General features: G+C 39.0%; 1 protein-coding gene across 4 annotated transcripts in view; it reads left to right on the top strand.

Moving 5' to 3' along the window:
* cntnap5a (contactin associated protein family member 5a) overlaps positions 1-19086 on the top strand; it is a 378624-nt gene that overhangs the window by 310537 nt on the left and 49001 nt on the right. For all 4 annotated transcript variants that reach the window (XR_004931318.1, XM_012878430.3, XM_036138728.1 and 1 more), the window contains 2 exons: positions 10477-10716; positions 15717-15938. Coding sequence is in view for 3 of the 4 variants with exons in the window: in XM_012878430.3 (XP_012733884.3) it covers positions 10477-10716; positions 15717-15938 (462 nt within the window). In the remaining variant the exon portion in view is untranslated. The remainder of the gene's footprint in view (positions 1-10476; positions 10717-15716; positions 15939-19086) is intronic.

The following is a 19086-nucleotide window of genomic DNA, read 5'->3' as shown; positions in this document are numbered from 1 at the left end:
ACACTATATATATATATATATATATATATATATATATATATATTGTGTTTTGCGTTATATTAAAAACACATAAAATATTCTGTCACAGATCATGTTTCGAATATTAAAAATTATGCATCATTTTTAATATCTATTTTTTGTTAAAAAACAAAACGTTCTCAAACTCACCCCATGGGGAACTGAGAAGGATTCCAGACTTGTTAGCCATGCTCCACCACAATCTGGGATGTTCTTCTCCATTTCGTTGTCTCTGTCTCCTACAAATGTGGTCCCGACAGCTTCTGATGGTCCGGCCTGATAAACATTTATCTCCTGGAGCAGAGCGCTGGCACGGCCGTTTGTTCAGTTCTTGGGTGACTCGCTTAGCTCGGTCCATCTTTCCCAGTCAGAGAAAATCACAGTTTCTCTTTCAAACAGGTTAATTAGCTGCATAAGAAGCCAACCGTTTTCTGCAAGTACACAGCTTACTAGCCTAACGAAAACCTGCGCGGAGCTCCACAAGGGTGGACATACAAATGAACTGTAGGTGTCCTCTCCCTGAAATGCAGATGCAGCTCGGGAGAATTTTAAGCTGAAAACATGCTGAGTTTAAACATAAATTTTGATGTTTTAAAACCTTTGAAACGGTCATTTAAAGCATTGAGGGGTTACTTCATAACTGGAACAAGCATGTTTTGCTGTAAAACAAAAATCAGTATTTTCTCACAAATTGAAGGTTTTTCTCTGTTTTCCTCAGTTTGTACTCTGCCGAGTTGTTCCTCGTTTTGCTGTGCAAAATTCAACGTTGTTGTCAGTTTGTAGCTAATAAGAAATATACAATTCAATTTTAAATCACTTTCTTTAAATAGCACCAACTTACAATTGTCTTATTAGTAATTTATATCTAATCGTACAGCAATATTCAAGGTCACTTCCATCCATTCCAACTGATCCAAGTTATCAAACTATGCAGTCAAGTTCAGTTTATTATTCAAACTGGTTAAACGGTTTTCTATCTTTGGAAAGGTGGCAGATTGCCTTAAGTCAGTGTTCACTCCTGGGTGAACATGTAGAGACTGGACAGAGCTGAGAAGGTGTGTGAGAGAACAGCAGCCTGCAAACCTGACCCAGTTACACAGGTTCTGTCAGGAGGATTGGACCAAAAGTCCAGCAAACTGTTGTCAGAAACTCATGGAAGGAAAACCCCGAAACGTATGACCAAAGTCAGAGAGTTTCAAAGAAAATCCGACCAAATACTGAGGAAATCTTTGTAAACATTTAACTGTAAAAAAAAAAAAGTTGAAATTAATTCATCCAAAATCTTTCACAATTCTGGCATTTCAGCAAATGGACAGCCATACTGACCTGGAACTGATGTCCTGTCAGACAATGAGAAATGTAAGCCTCTGTATCTTTAACAATGTATTGTAAATATCTGATTTCTGCTCTACGTGAATGTCTGGATGTAGGAATCTGACTCAGAGCCAGGGGGGACCTACAAACAACATGGGAAATGTTAGAAATTTGTTTTTGTGAAAACATGGAGGAACAAGAGGAGCATGAAACTCTTCACCCTGAGTTCATGCACACAATAAATTGGATCTTAGAGGTGTTCAAATATTACACACATGCAAAACAACAAAAGCAGCTTTCAGAAGTTTAAGAGATCAGAACACAGGGAAAAAAATGCATTTAAACTTAAGCTTGTCCAGCAAAAGACAGAGACTTCTACAGATGTATAGAGCCATGCGTTCCTACGTTCTGCCCTCTCCGTACATGTTCTGGTAGCCAGATTTTCAGCGGAAACCAGAGATAGAAAATAAAATAAATAAAAACGAGTCATTTAGATATTTGTTTTAAAATACAAAATTAGAATATTAGCTGCTTTTTGTTTTCTGTGTTGAAAAATTAATGAGGAAAACTGTATATTTGGTTAATTTTCGATTCCTATCATTATAATAAGGTAATGGTAAAGGTCTTCATTTATCATTATACATACAAGGTATATACAACAAAATTTTGTAGATCAGATGGAGGGTTAGCCGCTGCGACTGAGTGCGGGGGGTCCGTGTATCTTTTGGTCATTGGATTTTCGTTTCAGAAACAGGAATTGAAAAAACAAAAACAAATGGCCATTTGATTTTTGTTGTAAAATACAAAAAAGAAAATCGAAATACAAAGCGTTTATCTTTTTCACTGTCAAAAGGGGAAAAGTAAAATTTGAAAAATTATTTGAATTTAATTTTCTATTTTGGGTAACAAAAAACAAAAAAGCTTTTAAACAGAAACAGAAAAACGGCTCGTTTGTTCATACTCCGGAAACCGGATGTGGTTCCTACTGCCTGAGACTACTTTCCAAAATAAAAGCAATATGTTTGACGTGCATCAGGGTATTTTATTATTATTATTTTTTACACATGTCGACTACAGTTAGTTTACATAATTTATTTCAGTTTTGTGTAATATTCCTTATTATTGAGGTCTGCTGATGAATATGGAAATATATGTTCTGGTCATAGTCACTGTTTAGCCTAAATAACTACTAAAACAATAGCATACAAGCTTAAACAGGCTTGCTGTTGCAATGACTCAGATAACTGAAAATTTGCACAGGGATATTAAAACAATTGGTTTGCCCAAGTAACTACTTTCACTTACAGATGACAGATTAAGATCTCAAGATGTTACTCATCGAAATCCATCTACATGATGTGAAATTTCAAAATAAAAGCCCTCCAAAATCTCTATGTTAAGTCAGTTTGACCTAAGTTGCTGTCAATATTGAATGGTTTTTAGTGTATACTGTCACTTCAACATGACAGTAGAACACCTCCAGATGTTGCTCAACAAATTGCATCCACATCCGATGTTGTCACTGTTAATATTCTGAAAGGGTAGCATGCAGCTATTGTTGAACAAGAATGTGATCAATGTAAAACACACCTTAACATTCAGGTTCAATTAATACTTTTCTTTTGATAACAGATTTGTTACTTTTAAAAATGTGAAAGTGGATTAAAAACATAAAACAACCGTAAAGTTTATCAAAATTATGTGTGTGTGTGTGTGTCCAAAAAAGCTGGACAATGCTCTTATGTTGTAGTTCAACAAGCCCGATATTCATAAAACTTTGGTCATCCTTTGTGATATGGCTTCTCATATTGAAAATAAGAGACAGAATCTAACTGTTGTATCTTAGAGTCATAGGCCTACTTACTCTCGCTGATTCTTGGACATCCTTCTTTCCCGGAAAAACAAGGCTTTATGCGATACATTCATTCAGCCAATAACAAATAAGACAAAGTTCCACTGAGATTCTCTTTTGTCCAAATTATAGAAAGATCACAACAAAAATGTTCTGTGTGCTTTCTTCTTAGACTGGCTAGTATTTTTTTTAATTCATATTAATGATTATTTTTATCTGTGTATGACAAAAAATATTTAGTTTCCAATACATTGAGAAACCTAATATACACTATATTGTATTGTATAAGTATTCACTCACCTGCCTTTGACTCTTCTGGAAAGGCTGTCCACAAGGTTTAGGAGTGTGTTTATGGGAATTTCTGACCATTCTTACAGAAATGCATTTGTGAGGTCACATACTGATGGTGTACAACAAGACATGGCTCTCAGTCTCCACTATATTTAATCTCAAAGGTGTTCTATTGGGTTGAGGTCAGGGCTCTGTATAGGCCAGGGAAGTTCATCCACATCAAACTCTTCCATCCATGTCCTTATGGACCTTGCTTTGTGCTCTGGTGCTCAGTCATGTTGGAGGAGGCAGGGGCCAGCTCCAAACTGTTCCCACAAAGTTGAGAAAATGGAATTGTCCAAGATGTCTAGTCTGTGGAAACACTCAGAGCTCCGTTCACTGGAACTAAGGGGCCAAGCCCAGCTCCTGAAAAACAAACCCACACCATAATCCCCCCTCTGCCAAACTTTACACTTGGCACAATGAAGTCAGACAATCACCATTCTCCTGGCAACCGCCAAACCCAGACTCGTCCATCAGATTTGCAGATGAAGAAGCGTGATTTGTCACTCAGAAGAACGTGTCTCCAATGCCTTGCATTGCACTTGGTGATGTATGGCTTGGATGCAGCTGATCAGCCATGGAAACCCATTCCATGAAGCTCTCTGCACTGTTCTTGAGCTAATCTTAAGGCCACATGAAGTTTGGAATCATGTAGTGATTGACTTTGCAGAAAGTTGGCAACCTCTACGCTCTATGCACTTCAGTATCCACTGAACCCGCTCCGACAGTTTACGTGGACTAACACTTCGTGGCTGAGTTGCTGTCGTTCCCAAACATTTCCATTTTCTCATGATACAGCAGTTGACTCAAGAATATTTAGGAGCGAGGAAAGTTGACAACTGGATTTTTTGCCTGCTGGCATCCTATCACAGCTTCATGCTGGAATTCACTGAGCTCCTGAGAGCAACCCATTCTTTCACAAATGTTTGTGAAAACAGTCTGCATGCGTAGTTTTTATACACCTGTGACCATGGAAGTGATTGGAACACCTGATTCTAATAATTTGGATGGCGGAGCGAATACTTTTGCAATATAGTGTATATAGTCATGTTGGAACATCATATCAAATCTTAATGAGCTTTGTTGAGCAGCCTCTGGAGATGTTCTACTGTCACTCTGAATCAAAAATTTTCACTTAAAACATAAGGGTTAGTAGCAACATTATCAGTAACTTAGGTCAAAGTGAATATATAGCGAGATTTTGAAGGGCTTTCACTTTGAAATTCCACATCAGATGTGGATGAAATTTGTTGCGCAACATCTGGAGGTGTTCTACTGTCAGGCTGAAGTGACAGTATCCCCTGAAAATGTACCGTTTAGTAACAACATTGCCAGAAACTTATGTGAAATTGACTTAATGTAGAGATTTTGGAGGGGTTTAATTTAGAAATTCCACATCATGTATATGGATTTTGATGAGTAACATGTCAAGATCCTAATCTGTTATCTGTAAGTGAAAGTAGTCACTTAGAAAAACCAATTGTTTTAATATCCCTGTGCAAATTTTCACTTATCTGAGTCATTGCAACAGCAAGCCTGTTTAAGGCTGTTGGCTATTTTTTTTTAGTAATTATTCAGGCTAAACAGTGACTATGACCAAAATATATATTTCCATATTCACCAGCAGGCTTGAATAATAAAGAAGTATTACATAAAGCTGTGAGAAATTATTTCAACTAACTGAAGTCCACATGTGTAACAAAACAAAGAATAGAATAGGTTGATACACGTCAAACACATTGCTTTTATTTTGGAAAGTAGTCTCAGGCATTGCTACCGTAATGCATGGTGTTCGCATGACCTTCAAAATGAAGGGAGGGCTGGCATGACTGCCGTGTCCACAGTGGCGGCTGGCTTGACCGCAGTAAACTCAACCATGTTCATTGGAAAATCGCCTCACTTTTCTTAGAAAATATCGTCTTACTCCCCCTCTCACCTGGGATATCTGCGCTGAGATTTGTATGGATGACAAGCCTTGTTTTGTCGTGTCTAAAATCAAATCTGCGTAAGGTTCTTAAGACATTTTATTCTGAAAAATGTGGTGCTTTTGCAATGCAGAAGTGACCACTTCCGGTCTCGGAATATGAACAAACGAGCCTCTTTTTCGTTTACGTTTTAAACCATTTTTGTTTTTTCTTACCCGAAATGGAAAATGAATTTCAAATAATTTTTCAAATTTCACTTTTTGCTTATGGACAATGAAAAAGACAAACGCTTTGTATTTCGATTTTCTTTTTTGTATTTTAAAACAAAAATCAAATGGCCATTTGTTTTTGTTTTTTCAATTCCTGTTTCTGAAACGAAAATCCAATGACCAAAACATACACTGACCGCGGGGCCACTAATGGCCGACCTGACCAGCATGTCTTTTTTTGTATTACTTAGATAATTCTATGACCATTATAATTGAAATTGTTTCTTCTGCACACCTTGACTTCTCTGAAATGTACCTAGCCTGGCCAGCCAGACTCACTTACGCCGTATACAGGGCGTATCAGTCTGGTAAGGAGCTGATAGACCACCATTTCAAAGGCGGGTCTAACGGGGTCTGCTTTTGTAATTTGTAGTCTGTGAAACAGGTCATGCCATCGAGCAAACTCTCCACTGAATGTTTTTTTGCCACTTTTGTCAAAAAAGTCAGAAGACACATGGTGTACTCACATTTATTTTCTTAATTTTTCAAGGCACCAAACAACAAAAATCCTCTTATGTATCTTGACTGTTATTGTTACAGATAAGCATTGCTGCATTATGGGTAATTCTGGTGCTGAGAGTCCTGCCTCCCACGCTGTGATTGGTCCTGTCTGTTTTAGACCAGAGAGTATGGAGCCTTAGCAGACTTACGCACCGTATAAGCCATTCTGGCTGGCCAGACAATACCATGGAAGTCAAACTGGTTTTATGCGCTACGTTCTGAGCAAAGTGTTTATCTGTGCACTGGCTTTAGAAACTCAAATCAGACCATGAGTAGAGAACACTAACATTTATTTATTTTTATTAAAGCATTATTTTGAATCAATCAACATGTTGGATCACAATAATGTATATTGAACCTGTTTTGCCACCAGGCAGCACATCAGTGCATATTTAAATTTGGGCTGGTAAACATGCAGAACATCTTGTTCAGCTTTATTTTCCCCTATTGGTCCCATATTTGCCTCTCCTTATGCCCACTATAGAATCAAACTGCTGTCTTACTGTAAATGCTACTGTACACCAGATCCACTGCTTACATGAGAAGTATGCGTTGAAGTAGGCTACAAGATCCCGGCATGGTATTATGGCTGTTATCAGAAAATATGAACATATTTGCACTTTAAAGAAAACAATTTAGACCTCCTTCCTATTTATATGATTAAATTTTTTTTATTCAAATATGAAAAATCTAACCTTTATTCATCCTCATCACCTTTTTATTTTAGCAATAAAAGCAGAAAATGGCTCAAATTTGAATTTCACATTTTGTATTTTAAAACTTAAAGTCAAATAACTTCTTGTTTTTTTTTATTTCTAGTTTCTGATGAGGAAATCTCATTATCTGAATAAACACGGGCCCTGCAGAAAGGATACATTTGATTGTTAGGGAATATTCCTCATTGCCTATTCCTCATTTGTCTTAAATTGTCACAGTTTTCAAAATGCAATTAGCAAGTCATTAAGCCAGGTTTAGCTAAACAGATATTAGTTTGTTAGATTCCCAGTATTGCTCTGAAAGGAGCAGAGCAGGAAAAAATACAAATATGCAGCTATTAAATTTCATGTGTTTTTTTATTATTTAGATTAAGAATAACTGAAATTAATATAGGAAGGGTTCTAATTTTTCTGTTTTAATTAAAAGCAGTGACATCATATTAAACATAATCACTTTAATCTGTTTTATTAAATGTCATGAAACTGTGCAGGTAGGGTTTTGTTACTCATGATTATTATACCAGGAAAATATCATTCTAGGAATTAAATCACTCAAAAAGCATTACGTTCAAAGTGAGTTTCTGGTTGGATTTAGGCTTCAGTTAGAAATGTGTATTTTGACAGCTGGAAGATGTAGCAGCAGTTGTAAAGGTACAGTGAAGGTACATCAGTGCCCCTTATGGCAGGCTTTTTTTGTTTGAACTGTGAATGTGAAATATGGCTGAATATTGAAGGTCACATCCATGTCTGATGAGGTTCTGGCATTCCCTGGTGGTTTTATGTGGCCACTAAACTGGCAGTATAATTCAGTTACCCCCTCCTCCTTTATTAAAATGATGTAACAGTGATAGTAATGTCCCCTGGCTCTAATATCTGAGACATGATCTATGCTAATATTTTTTACAGAGAAACAAAAAACAAAGTGGTTAGCTTTCTGTACTCTGTCGTAGAGAGATGCAGCTCCTAACAGTTTTTTTGGGTATGGTGGCATCATGTAAAGAGAAACCAATTTCCAAAAATCTATTTTGTTTAATTATTTTTATTTCACAGGTTGAGGTTTGTGGCCACTGTCATTCATTCCTGCTGCAGTTCTCTCCTCTCTGACATTTAGACATCTCAGTAATGACACACGCTTAAAGAACATCATAAAAAACTTTTTTTTTCTTACTTTTTAATAGAATCTCAATTTAAGGACACAGCTTGTGCCCCTATAGTCCGTGGGCCAGAATCTGTAGGATGACTTTTCGTATGAACTGTCAGGGGGCAACTTTCTTCCACCGGGAAAAGTTGCTACACATAGCAGTGATCTCAAAACACCAATGTTCCCACGTTTTCACTTGCACATTAAAAAGTTATAGGCGATAAAAAATCTAAACTGTTGCGCTCCGGTCTAAGAGGTCACGTGATTCAATTTTTTCTGCTCAGCCAATCAGATCGCTGTATTGTCTGCTGAGCGAGTTTAACCAGTTCATCATGGCTGCGCCCATAAAGGGTTGTAAACATTTGTTTCCAGACGAAGAAAGCCCAATAATAGCATTTTCTGCCGCCAGTTGGCTGTATTGTCGCTCAGCTGACAATACAGCGATCTGATTGGATCTGAACTTTTCCCGGTGGAAGAAAGTTGCCCCCTGACAGTTCATAGGAAACTTCTTAAGGAGACGTCCTACAGATTCTGGCCCACGGACTACTAATAGCCCATTTACCTTAAAAACAATTTCCTAAATAAATGAAGGAATGGAGCTGACTGTCCTCTGTGCGTGTCAAAGATGCTTTTATTTTCATAAAGCACAAAGGTGCCATTTACATTTTCTCTAAGAAAATAAAGTCAGTATGACGATATGGTGTACATAAGTGTCGTTACAAGTTTTTGGGGGTTGCACTTCAATATGTGCATATTTATATTTGGAATAAAACAAACACAACCTGTAAATAATGTGTACAAAAGCAGCTCAGATACATAGCATGAGTAATTAAACTGAATGCTAGTTGATCTGTATGGTGGTAAATAAGACAAGACCACAGAGACGTGTACAAAACAAAGCAGGAAGGCTGGTGGTTCTGCTCTCGAATTCCCTGAGGGTGCCAGCATAGATAGTCTAAGACATGCACCAGAATACAGAAGTGATGGAAAATAAAACATGCTGCACCAAGAAAACCCAACCAACCACCTGCCTTCATCAGGTTTTACGAGAGCACCAATTAACCGCAGGCAGTTTCTCTCAAAGAGAACAAGCATGGACTCGGATATCCCATACAGTGAATGGCCTTCCAGACTGCCCAACAGCTGGGACTAGCCCAGCCCAAAGCTGATATTTGTCCTGGCAAATGGAAAAACATTTATTTGGTTTATTTTCATGTAGGGCTTCTATTATATACACATATCATGTTTAATTATATAAAACTATGTTTTTCTGTGATGCTCATTTGTCAGATAAAAAAAAACTATCCTTAAGCAGGTATTCAACACACTGTGTTAAAAACACTCTTTGTTGCTCTGATTGTTATATTTTTTCATTAGTTATAAACAGAAAATCATCATATTAACAGAAATAAAGGCTCCAATGGTCATCGGGCCAAAGGCGGAGCACACCCAGGGTAGGTTTTCTGAATTACTAGAGCAGTTAGAATAGAAAAAAAGCCCTCTCATTCCTATTTCTGGAAGAAAGCCTATGTCCCGAACTATCATTGGATTTTTATTTTAAATAATCTCATAGCAGTCCATGAAAGTACTTGCTGGTGGTTTAATGTGTTTCTAGACAGAAAGTAGTGATAAAGAGAACAGCAAGTTCCAAGAATGAGTCATTGACACAGATGAGACAAAACTGTTCTAAAAACCCCCAACAGTTGCATCAAATATCTTAGATTTGATGCAACATAAATGAAACAAAACATCCATTTAGCTCTCAGTAGTATCCGAGCCTTTTTATCCATTCATCCTGTGAAAAATGATGACTGTGGGGTGTGTTGTAATAAGAATCCTGCCACAGGGACCTCAGCGGGGAGAAGGGTTAATAGCACTAAAACAGCACTGACACCGCATCACAGCCAGTAACACTGGCAGGCAGAGTTTTACTTGAAGTAGCTTGATTTCCAATGAGGGAACGCATAACAAATGCATGCAGCGAATACAGGCAGAGATTCTCTTCATCTGAAACAATACAGCATTTAACAAGCTTCATTCATCAGCCTTAAGGGATTGTGAAAGGAGATTATGCCTTTAGGTTTGTGATTTTTTTCTCCCCCTCTCTCAGATAAATTACTCGCACAACTGTATGATTTATTTCTCATGCAAAGTCATCAGTCTTCCATCTCTGGGAGGGAAATCTGGAGCTAGGAAGTACAGTTTGAGTCTCCCTCTAAAACTGCAGAAGGCAAATACTTTAGCTTTTCTAGTCTAGATGAGGTCTTTTGTGCTTCAATGCCTAAATTGTTCCCCCGGATCTGCACTGGTTGGTTGTTGTTAATTATCTATAATTAAATAGCGTTAATTGTAAAGCTATTGCAGATTCTTATGCATGATTCTTACGCTGTTCCTCCTATCTTCTCAGGAGGAACAGCGTCCCAGCAGAGAGGCTTCCTGGGCTGTATCAGGTCTCTCATGGTCAATGGCCTGACTTTTGACCTTGAGGAAAGGGCCAAGTTGACCCCTGGCGTGAGCTCCGGCTGTCCAGGATACTGCAGCGGCTCTAGCAATCTGTGTCACAACCGCGGCCGCTGCATTGAGAAGAGCAACGGCTACATCTGCGACTGTTCGCAGTCCGCCTATGGAGGGGCCACCTGCAACCAAGGTGAGTCCCACTCGGTGTGTGTAAACAAAAGATACACAGTGTAATTCTTTTAATCAATTAACGCTGATTGTAGCAAACAGAAAATCAATCACTGTCAAGGTTATTCCATTACAGAGAACCAATAAGAATACGAGCAATGCAAGAGACAATTAATACTTGTCCCAACTGCAGAGTGTGGGAGCATCTAAAATGCATTAGAACAAATTATCTCCGGCAGAATGTGCACACAGAGAGCATCCTCAGCCGGCACAGACAGACGAGGAGCAGGCTGACTAACCTGCAATTTGACCAAGGGACAAGGAAACAAAGTGAACAGTGTGGAAACCCATGAAAATTCTGCCTGCAGCTGTGGCAAACTGTGCTGCTCAGTGCCACAGTTTGCTCCTGCTTCTGATGTGAGATCTGAAAGCAGCACAAGCTCCAGCTTTGTTTTCTGATCCTTTTCACTTTCAAAATGTTTCTACTTCCAACCAGAGTTGTGTTTTCGTATTAGAAAATCACAAGGACATCTAAGTTAAAGTCGTTCTACCAACATATTTCCTCTGGCTGGAGGTCATTTTTATACTTGGGAGCAGCCCAGCCAGGGTTCTGACTTCAATCTGTGGAGGGAGCTAATGATTATGGTGATGGCATGGGCATCTCTCAAAAGATAAGATGTAAAAGGAGTATCAGTTTAAAGATTTTGTTAATCACTAATATGTGATGCTAAACACAGTTTTAAGTATCAATCTTTCAAATGTCTTTCTTACTCAGCTCAGCCTTTTACAAAAAGCAGAAATTGGAAATCAGCCACAGAAATCTGGTTGCTGCACCTCTAAATATTCTATGAAGACAGGTTTTAAAGCCACGTGAGGCAAACTGTGGTTCTGGTACTTTGAATAAAGGATGCTGGTTTTATCAATCATTCGTTTCTATTTGTTCACTGTTTAGTGTTACATATTTATGGATTCCTTACACGTCTTTTAAACATTAGAAAAGACATTTCATAACAAAAAGTAGTAAAATGGAAAAATCTTGACTCCAGCCTGATGATGATACCTGGAATTGGCCCGCCCAGGACTCCATCTTCACCTGCCATCTAGCTCACGTTGAAGCCACTCTCTACGGCGGGTCCACATGAAATGTGCATCTGTAGCAGCTCCTGGAGGGAGGATGGTGTCGCTTCTCTACTCTGTTGTGGCAAAAATCTATTCCCAGTTTCGGTTGTGTTGAAAGCCTCACCTATGTTCATGGCCCGGAAAACGTTCTGTTGGAGATTATCTGATTTTGTCCCAGTGGGAGGAGACCTTGGAACACCTGGTGGTAAGCTGGGAGTTGTTAGGGAGATTGATGTTTGTGTTTTCTGTCCTAGTCCTGTTACCTCCTCTGATAAAGAAAAGATGATCCATTGAGGGCAGTAAAATGACGTTGATCAGTAAATATGAACTTAAAGTTGATATAGGTTTTTGGCTTAGCTGATTTTTTTTGCGATACGTCTAGCCTGTATAATTTCTTTGCTGTACTGATACCCCCAGGGTGCACTGAATTAGTCATGAAAAACTATTTAATGAGCCTTGAGAGTGTGGTCACAAGCACAGCAGATAGGTTTGTGTATTTCTGAGGGTCAATCTATGTGGATCTAAAAACAGAGGCACAGCCTACCTATATAGTGGCCAACAAAGCAGTCTAAAGGGAACCGAGCAAAATAAGTGTTGAGTCACTTATAAACCAGAGGAAAAAAACTAAGATGAATTTGGTCTGCTCTGATTATTGAACTTTTCTTGCAGTGATTTAGACCTGGTTCCTAAATGTTACAACTATTTAGCTGTTTTATTTACAGTATATATGAATGAGATGGAGTGATGAAATCCCTATAGTAACGAGTAAGACCTCCACCTGCAGGATGCTGCCTATCACTGGATATCTGTACACAGATGCTATCCCCCTGGATGACCACGTGTCAATGTAAACCTGCCTCACATGTCAGCACTCAGATGAAATGATGAAAATACCAAACCACAGATAATGGTGTATCCAGAGAAAAACCATAACAGAATCAAATAGCACAATATAGTATATAACAGGGATGGCATAAGACTTACCTGGACAAGGATGCTGCGATGATGAAGTGTGTCCAACAGAGACTGGACTTAAACTGAAACACGCATCACTTCCTACCAGTATCTCAGAGCTGTGCTGTGTTTGTCTACTGCATGTCATCGTGGAACTCCTACTGCAATATGGCAGACAGGAGGTGTTCATTTCATAACCTTTATGTACAACCAGAACCACGGTGAACAGCCAAACACACCACTGCACTTTTGTGGTAAAATCGCTATTGTGCCAAACACTAGATATGTGTGTGAATCCTAATGTTTTGGTGAAATTTCTGTTGCTTTTCCTTTCTGTCTTTACTGCACCCATCTGTACCAAAGGTAGTGAAAGAGACTACAGTATATAGTGAATTTTGTTCCATTATTGTTGCAAACAAAGAACACGTTTGAAAAGGAAAATATGAGAAAAATGCAATCCAGAAATGAAACTTTGGAAAAGTCTTAATAAAAAAAAGGTGTTTGTCATGGATTTGTCTTAGCATGAACCCAGAATGCACACCACACACGGAGCTAATTACTGAGAGTTTATTGAAAGAAAGGTGAGTAGTGGATGAGAAAACCAGAGAGGCAGGACTGGACTGGAACTGGGGTGTAGATGAGAGCAGGAGCTGACGGACCGGAGAGAGCTCTTGGAGATGTACGGCTGGCTGCAGTAAATCCAGAGAGGCAGGGCGAGACAGTTCTAGGAAGAGCTGGGCTGCTGGAGTACAGGGGCAGCAGGAGATTCAGGCAATGAAGCAATGAAGCAATGAAGCAGCGAGCAAACTTGAGGCACACAGGTGGCAGGAATCCAGCAGCTAGCAGAGGCAAACCAGGCTGACAGACGTGAAGTGAGTGGAGACTGATGACGAACCGGCAGGGAAGAGAAGACTGAGGGAGCCTTTGGTGGGGAGGCTGGCAGGTGCAGTGAGTTCTGACTGATTAATGCCTAACAGGTGTGACTGATTGCTGGGGAGTGGAGGGTGAGCTGAGTGAGAGGAGGAGGTGCAGAGAAAATAACAAGGAAAAAAGCCAGACCAAAACTAAACCATGACAGTATTGAGAGTAACGTTGGTGTTTTCTCAGATGTTATTTTTTCCAAAACAAAATTATTCAAAAAAAATTGTTTCACTTCCTCTGGTGTGAGGAGTGAACAAAGCATTTCTATTGGTCTGCATGGATATAAGCAAGAAGTGAAGAGAATGTTATCTGTAAAATGCAATTTGAAAAGAATGCAATTTGTAAATGTCAATCTGAAAAAAATATAATATAATTTAAAAAATATGAAAAAAATAAAATAAAATATGTAATCAGACAAAACAGCAAAGTTACACTCAAGCTTTTTTGATGAAGAAGTTGTTCAGTTTAATTTATGAATTGCATTGTTGTTTTTTTTGTTTGTTTTCTCAAATGTCAATTCACTATACGCGTTTTGTTTTGTTTTTTTCAAATTTCCATTTACAAAATGTGTTCTCTGCTTGCAACAACAATGGAACAAAATTCACTCCATAGTACTGGTGCATGGTAATTGGCTACATGAAATTAAATGAATGCCACAGGAAGCCAGATGTGAAAGCCTCCTAGACCAATATTTTTGTGCACTAAAATAAATACTAAAATGCATAAGTATGTCTATGCAACAACAAACACACACACACACACACACACACACACACACACACACACACACACACACACATTGCAGTAAGACTTGTTGCAAAAAAATCCGTCATTTTTCGTTTGATAACCTGTTTTGTGTATACGTAGACATACTGCTATATGTGGAGCAGTGACCTAGTGGTTAGGGAGCCACACATGGAGAGACTGCAGAGGTCGCTGGTTCGAAACTTTGTCACTCTAGGTCCCTGAGAAAGTCTCTTGACCACAGATTGCACCACTCAGTGCGGAGGCACACTGCCCCCTAAGGGACGGGTTAAACACAGGGACACATTTCCCTCTGTGTGACTAGAAAGGGAAATAATGTAGAGTTTTGGCAGCCTACAATGATGTGCAGCAGCGTAGCAGTCGCCTCAAGTTGCTCCATTTACTGCTGTGTGTTGGCAGCAGGGAATATGGCACTGCTGAGCCACTCTCTGTGCAAATGCGTTGTTGCAGCAGTTTAAAGACAGCTCTGAGCCGAGTGTTGGTACCACTATACTATCACTCCTATTCCCCCCGACGTCCTTTATTCATTTAAAGAAAACACAACAAAGCAGTCTGAACATTAGAACAGTTCCTGTTCTAATTAGCACAGCACAACACCGTATCTCTGTGGTGAAGTCCTTATTAACATCTACATGAAGTCTCTTCCATGTGTGGAAGCCTGTAAGAGTAAAATTGCAGAAGAACTTTGTGTTTCCTGTATTTCACAGCCCTCCATCATAGTTGTTATATAAAATCAACACAAGGAAGCCTGATCCTCCATGCTCTACTTTCAAGGCTTGTTTTAACGTGCCATGCTTGTCTGGGAGGATAGGCTCGAGAACTGTGCCAATTTTATACATCAAAGTTGTTTGTAGGTCTCAGAAAGTAGCACTGGATGAGGGAAAAACAAGCTGGATAAAGGCGTCTGTAGCCCCAGAGAGATCTGGCTTATAAATTGCCTGGAGTGAAGAGACAGGGAATACAGCAAAATGTTTTCATCCAGCAGGCTCTGCGAGATGGACACTAATGTTGGCTGTTTTAAGAAGTTAGTGAAATTACTAGCAGTCATTGTGGCCTCTGTTTCCACAGCATCGTCTCTTAAAAGAAATGCATTCTTTTGGCTGTGTTGACATATCCATCCATATCCTTCAACTGCCCTGATGTCTTTCACTTTAACTGAATCTTTGAAGTTACCTACACCTCTAAACTCTGCCATGATCACATTGCAGACTGTGAGGTTTTCTCTACTAAAAACAAGCGGTTTCTACCTGTGTGTCCCTGCAGAGGTGTCGGTATCCTTTGACAGAGAGTCCTCGGTGACCTACACCTTCCAGGAGCCCTTCTCAGTGATGCAGAACAGGACCTCTCAAGCTACCAGTGCATTCACAGAGAGCAGGGCCAGAGAGGACGTGGCCTTCAGCTTCGTCACCTCCCAGAGGCCCGCCATGCTGCTGACTGTCAGCACCTTCAGTCAACAGTATATTACAACCATCCTGGCCAGAAATGGTATGTATAGTTATAAATGAACCAATACACACTTCATATAATAGTAATGAATTATGGTATATGAAAAGAGGAAAATATTAATACCACTTAAATGCCACTGCTTTGAGCAGTTCAGAAACTACTGGGATTTTCTAGTGACAATTTGCAGGTTGCTGTATAAAAACTGAAAGACAACAGAGGCTGAAAAGAGCAGTTGTTAAAGAATCACTTCCCTGTACGTCCAACATGTGGGACCTTGAAGCAGATTGGCTACAGCAGAAATGGACCATACCGTGTACCATTCCTGTCTGATAAGAACTGGAAACTGAGGCTGCAGTTCACACACACTCAATAATATTGTAAAATAGCAGCTTTTAAAAAATATTGCCTAATCCGATGAGTATCAGTTTCAGCAGCACAATTCTGATAGCAGCTGGTCAGAATTTGGTGTAAAGAACTTGATCCATCTCACCTTTGGTTCTGGTTGTTGGCACTGTAATGATCTGGGGTATATTTTCTTCTCACATGCTTGACCCTTGAGTACGAACTGGACATTGGTACCACAGCCCTACCAGAGGAGTTCTGCTGACCAAGTCCATCCCTGTGACCAAAATGCAATGTCTTCTGCTGGCATCATGTCACAGAGCTAAAATCCTTTCATACTGCTGTCTGTATGGCAATGGCCTCCCTTCACCAGATCACCTTTGGGATGTGGTGGGACAGGAGATTTACTACGTAGCGGCTCCAGAGATTTTTTTTTTCTGCATGTGCTGGGTGGGGGGGGGGGCTAAGTATTTTCCTGAGGGTGCTATGTAGGATCATTTGTGCTACATTTCTGAACGCACACAGACCTAAGCACAGGTGCATCCAGAACTCTGACATCTGCAACAGTCACCAATTAAGTGGATAATGAATATGTGGTATTCTGCTGTTCAGTTAAGGCATATACAAACATGTGACTGAACAGTGTAGTATGTAAACTGGTACAATAGATTGTATTCTGTTTCCCCAAATATTTAATTAATTATTATTATTAATAATCTTATTTAATATCAAATTGTCCATCAGGTAACAAGCTGCATACAGTAAGTTTGAAATTTAAAAAGCCATCAGGCCTTAACTTGTGTAGTCGACTGGAGAACAAAAACAAGCTGTCTGTACTTCCATCACATGCAGGAATAGATATGGACAGGAGATAGCAGAGGCTGAAAGATAAAGCAAAAACAAGCAGAAAACATGAACCATATTGTGAGAACATTTCACTCTATCAGGAATTTATAAGTGCCAGTTTTAGTACTTTGAATAATTGAAATATAACTTCAGGTTTTGCACATGCAGTATAATATTAAATTGTTAAATATTAATATTCAGAAAACAGCAGTCTTATGCTAAAAAATAATGGTGATGACCTTCATTAGAATTAAGAGATCAGCTTACTAAAAAAGTCTCCATCAGGTCTTTATTGGTTGGGTGCTTTCAGCGCTCTCATCAGCAGCATCCTGCACCTGATCCTCTGACCAACAGTCTGGCCTCGGCTCATCTTATCCCACGTATTGTTGACTTCTCTTGTTGCGGCTAAATCGACAGCAACAGGCGTAGGAGTCCGTCCTCAGTTTTTTTTGTTTTTTTTTGTGTAGTGTAGGACTGTTCAGAGTTGCTTTATCGTACAGTTTTGGTCCTCTTGAGCCTTTTTGGAGCTTGGACAACATTACGGCTATGATTATTTCCCTCCGCAAACCCTCTCTCAGCCAAAACACCTAAAGGCACTTGAATGTACAGCAAGCGTTGTGCACCAAAACAAGGGTTTGTTTTGAGGCAATATTTTTTAATTAACACATGCAGAGTTCAATTCCTGTTGCATGATAATTTTTGTTTAAACTCAATATATAATAGTTGATTGTATATAGAAATTGGGTGGGTTTTGTGAGTAAAATATCACAACAATCATGTTATTTCAGGTGCATGTGGATTTCAGTCATGCCTTCACACACACTGTTGAATCCATGACACAAAGAATTAAGGCAGATGTGATTGCAAAATTCGGTTACTACAGTTAAATGGTGTATCTAATAAAGTAGTACATTGACATCTGTAGTTTAACCCTAGTTTAACCCCTATTTGTATGGCACATTTCAGCAACGAGACGATTCAAAGTGCTGTACATGAAGAGAACATGAGAAAAGAAAACACAGCGGAAAGCACATTGCAGTGGCATGATAGTGGCAGGTCAAGATAAGTTGGACGGCAAACTTAATCTAATGATGTTTCAGTGAACTATAATTCACACCCATGTAAGTCAAACTCCATCATGCCTTTAATGATGCTCAATGCATCTTTAAATACAGTGACCTTCAGCCACTGTATTTACTGACTAGCAGTCTTCATCAACTGCCTGCAACACTGTACTCATTATACCACTACAGTATTTATGTTTTGCAGAGCCCTTACTATAGATGCCTATAGCTGTGTCCAAATTTAGGGGCTGCATTAGACTAAACTCACCGCCTATATAGACTGGGTCCTTCAAAGGCCACAGAGACTGCGAAGGCCAGAAGTGAGCAGCTGTGAAATTGGACATTCTGGCCTTCACTAGCAGTTCCCGCCCTTACATTAGCGTAACTGCTCTCACCTAGCAGCTGTGACAGCGTGAAGCGCAGGGCTGTTAATCTATAAAAGCGGAGGTTGGACATTTTTTCCTTTTTACAAAATCTCTTATTGTAGGGAAAAACAACTCTTACAAGCATACAGATTTCTTATGCAATTACCTTGAATGACCAGTAATAAGATAAAAATAAATGTACAGAATGCCATGAAAGCCATATAACACAATGAGTAATAGTTAGAAGGAAAACCTATACAAATAAGCTAAATAATTGTTGTTAAGATGACGATAAGGGTGTTTTTTTTTTTATTATTAACTGGACATGTCAAAAATCAAACAGGACATGCAGTCACTAAGAAGATCAGCAATCTTTGTTTTGATTGTTTTTTAAGAGCTGAAGAAAAGTGTTTTTATTTTTTTTAGGAAATCTAGAAAGTTAGGGGTAACATTCAAACATGTGCATTTGTAAAGAAAATATTTTGCAAGAACAATTTGATTATTGATCATTAAAAACTTTTTTGTATCCACAATATTAAGGTTGAAAGGAATATTGCTGCATATCTGGAG

The sequence above is a fragment of the Fundulus heteroclitus genome, chromosome 7, assembly GCF_011125445.2.
Source record: "Fundulus heteroclitus isolate FHET01 chromosome 7, MU-UCD_Fhet_4.1, whole genome shotgun sequence".
Taxonomy (NCBI): domain Eukaryota; kingdom Metazoa; phylum Chordata; class Actinopteri; order Cyprinodontiformes; family Fundulidae; genus Fundulus; species Fundulus heteroclitus.
The sequence above is the reverse complement of the archived record's forward strand: the minus strand, read 5'-3'. Positions and strand labels throughout refer to the sequence as shown.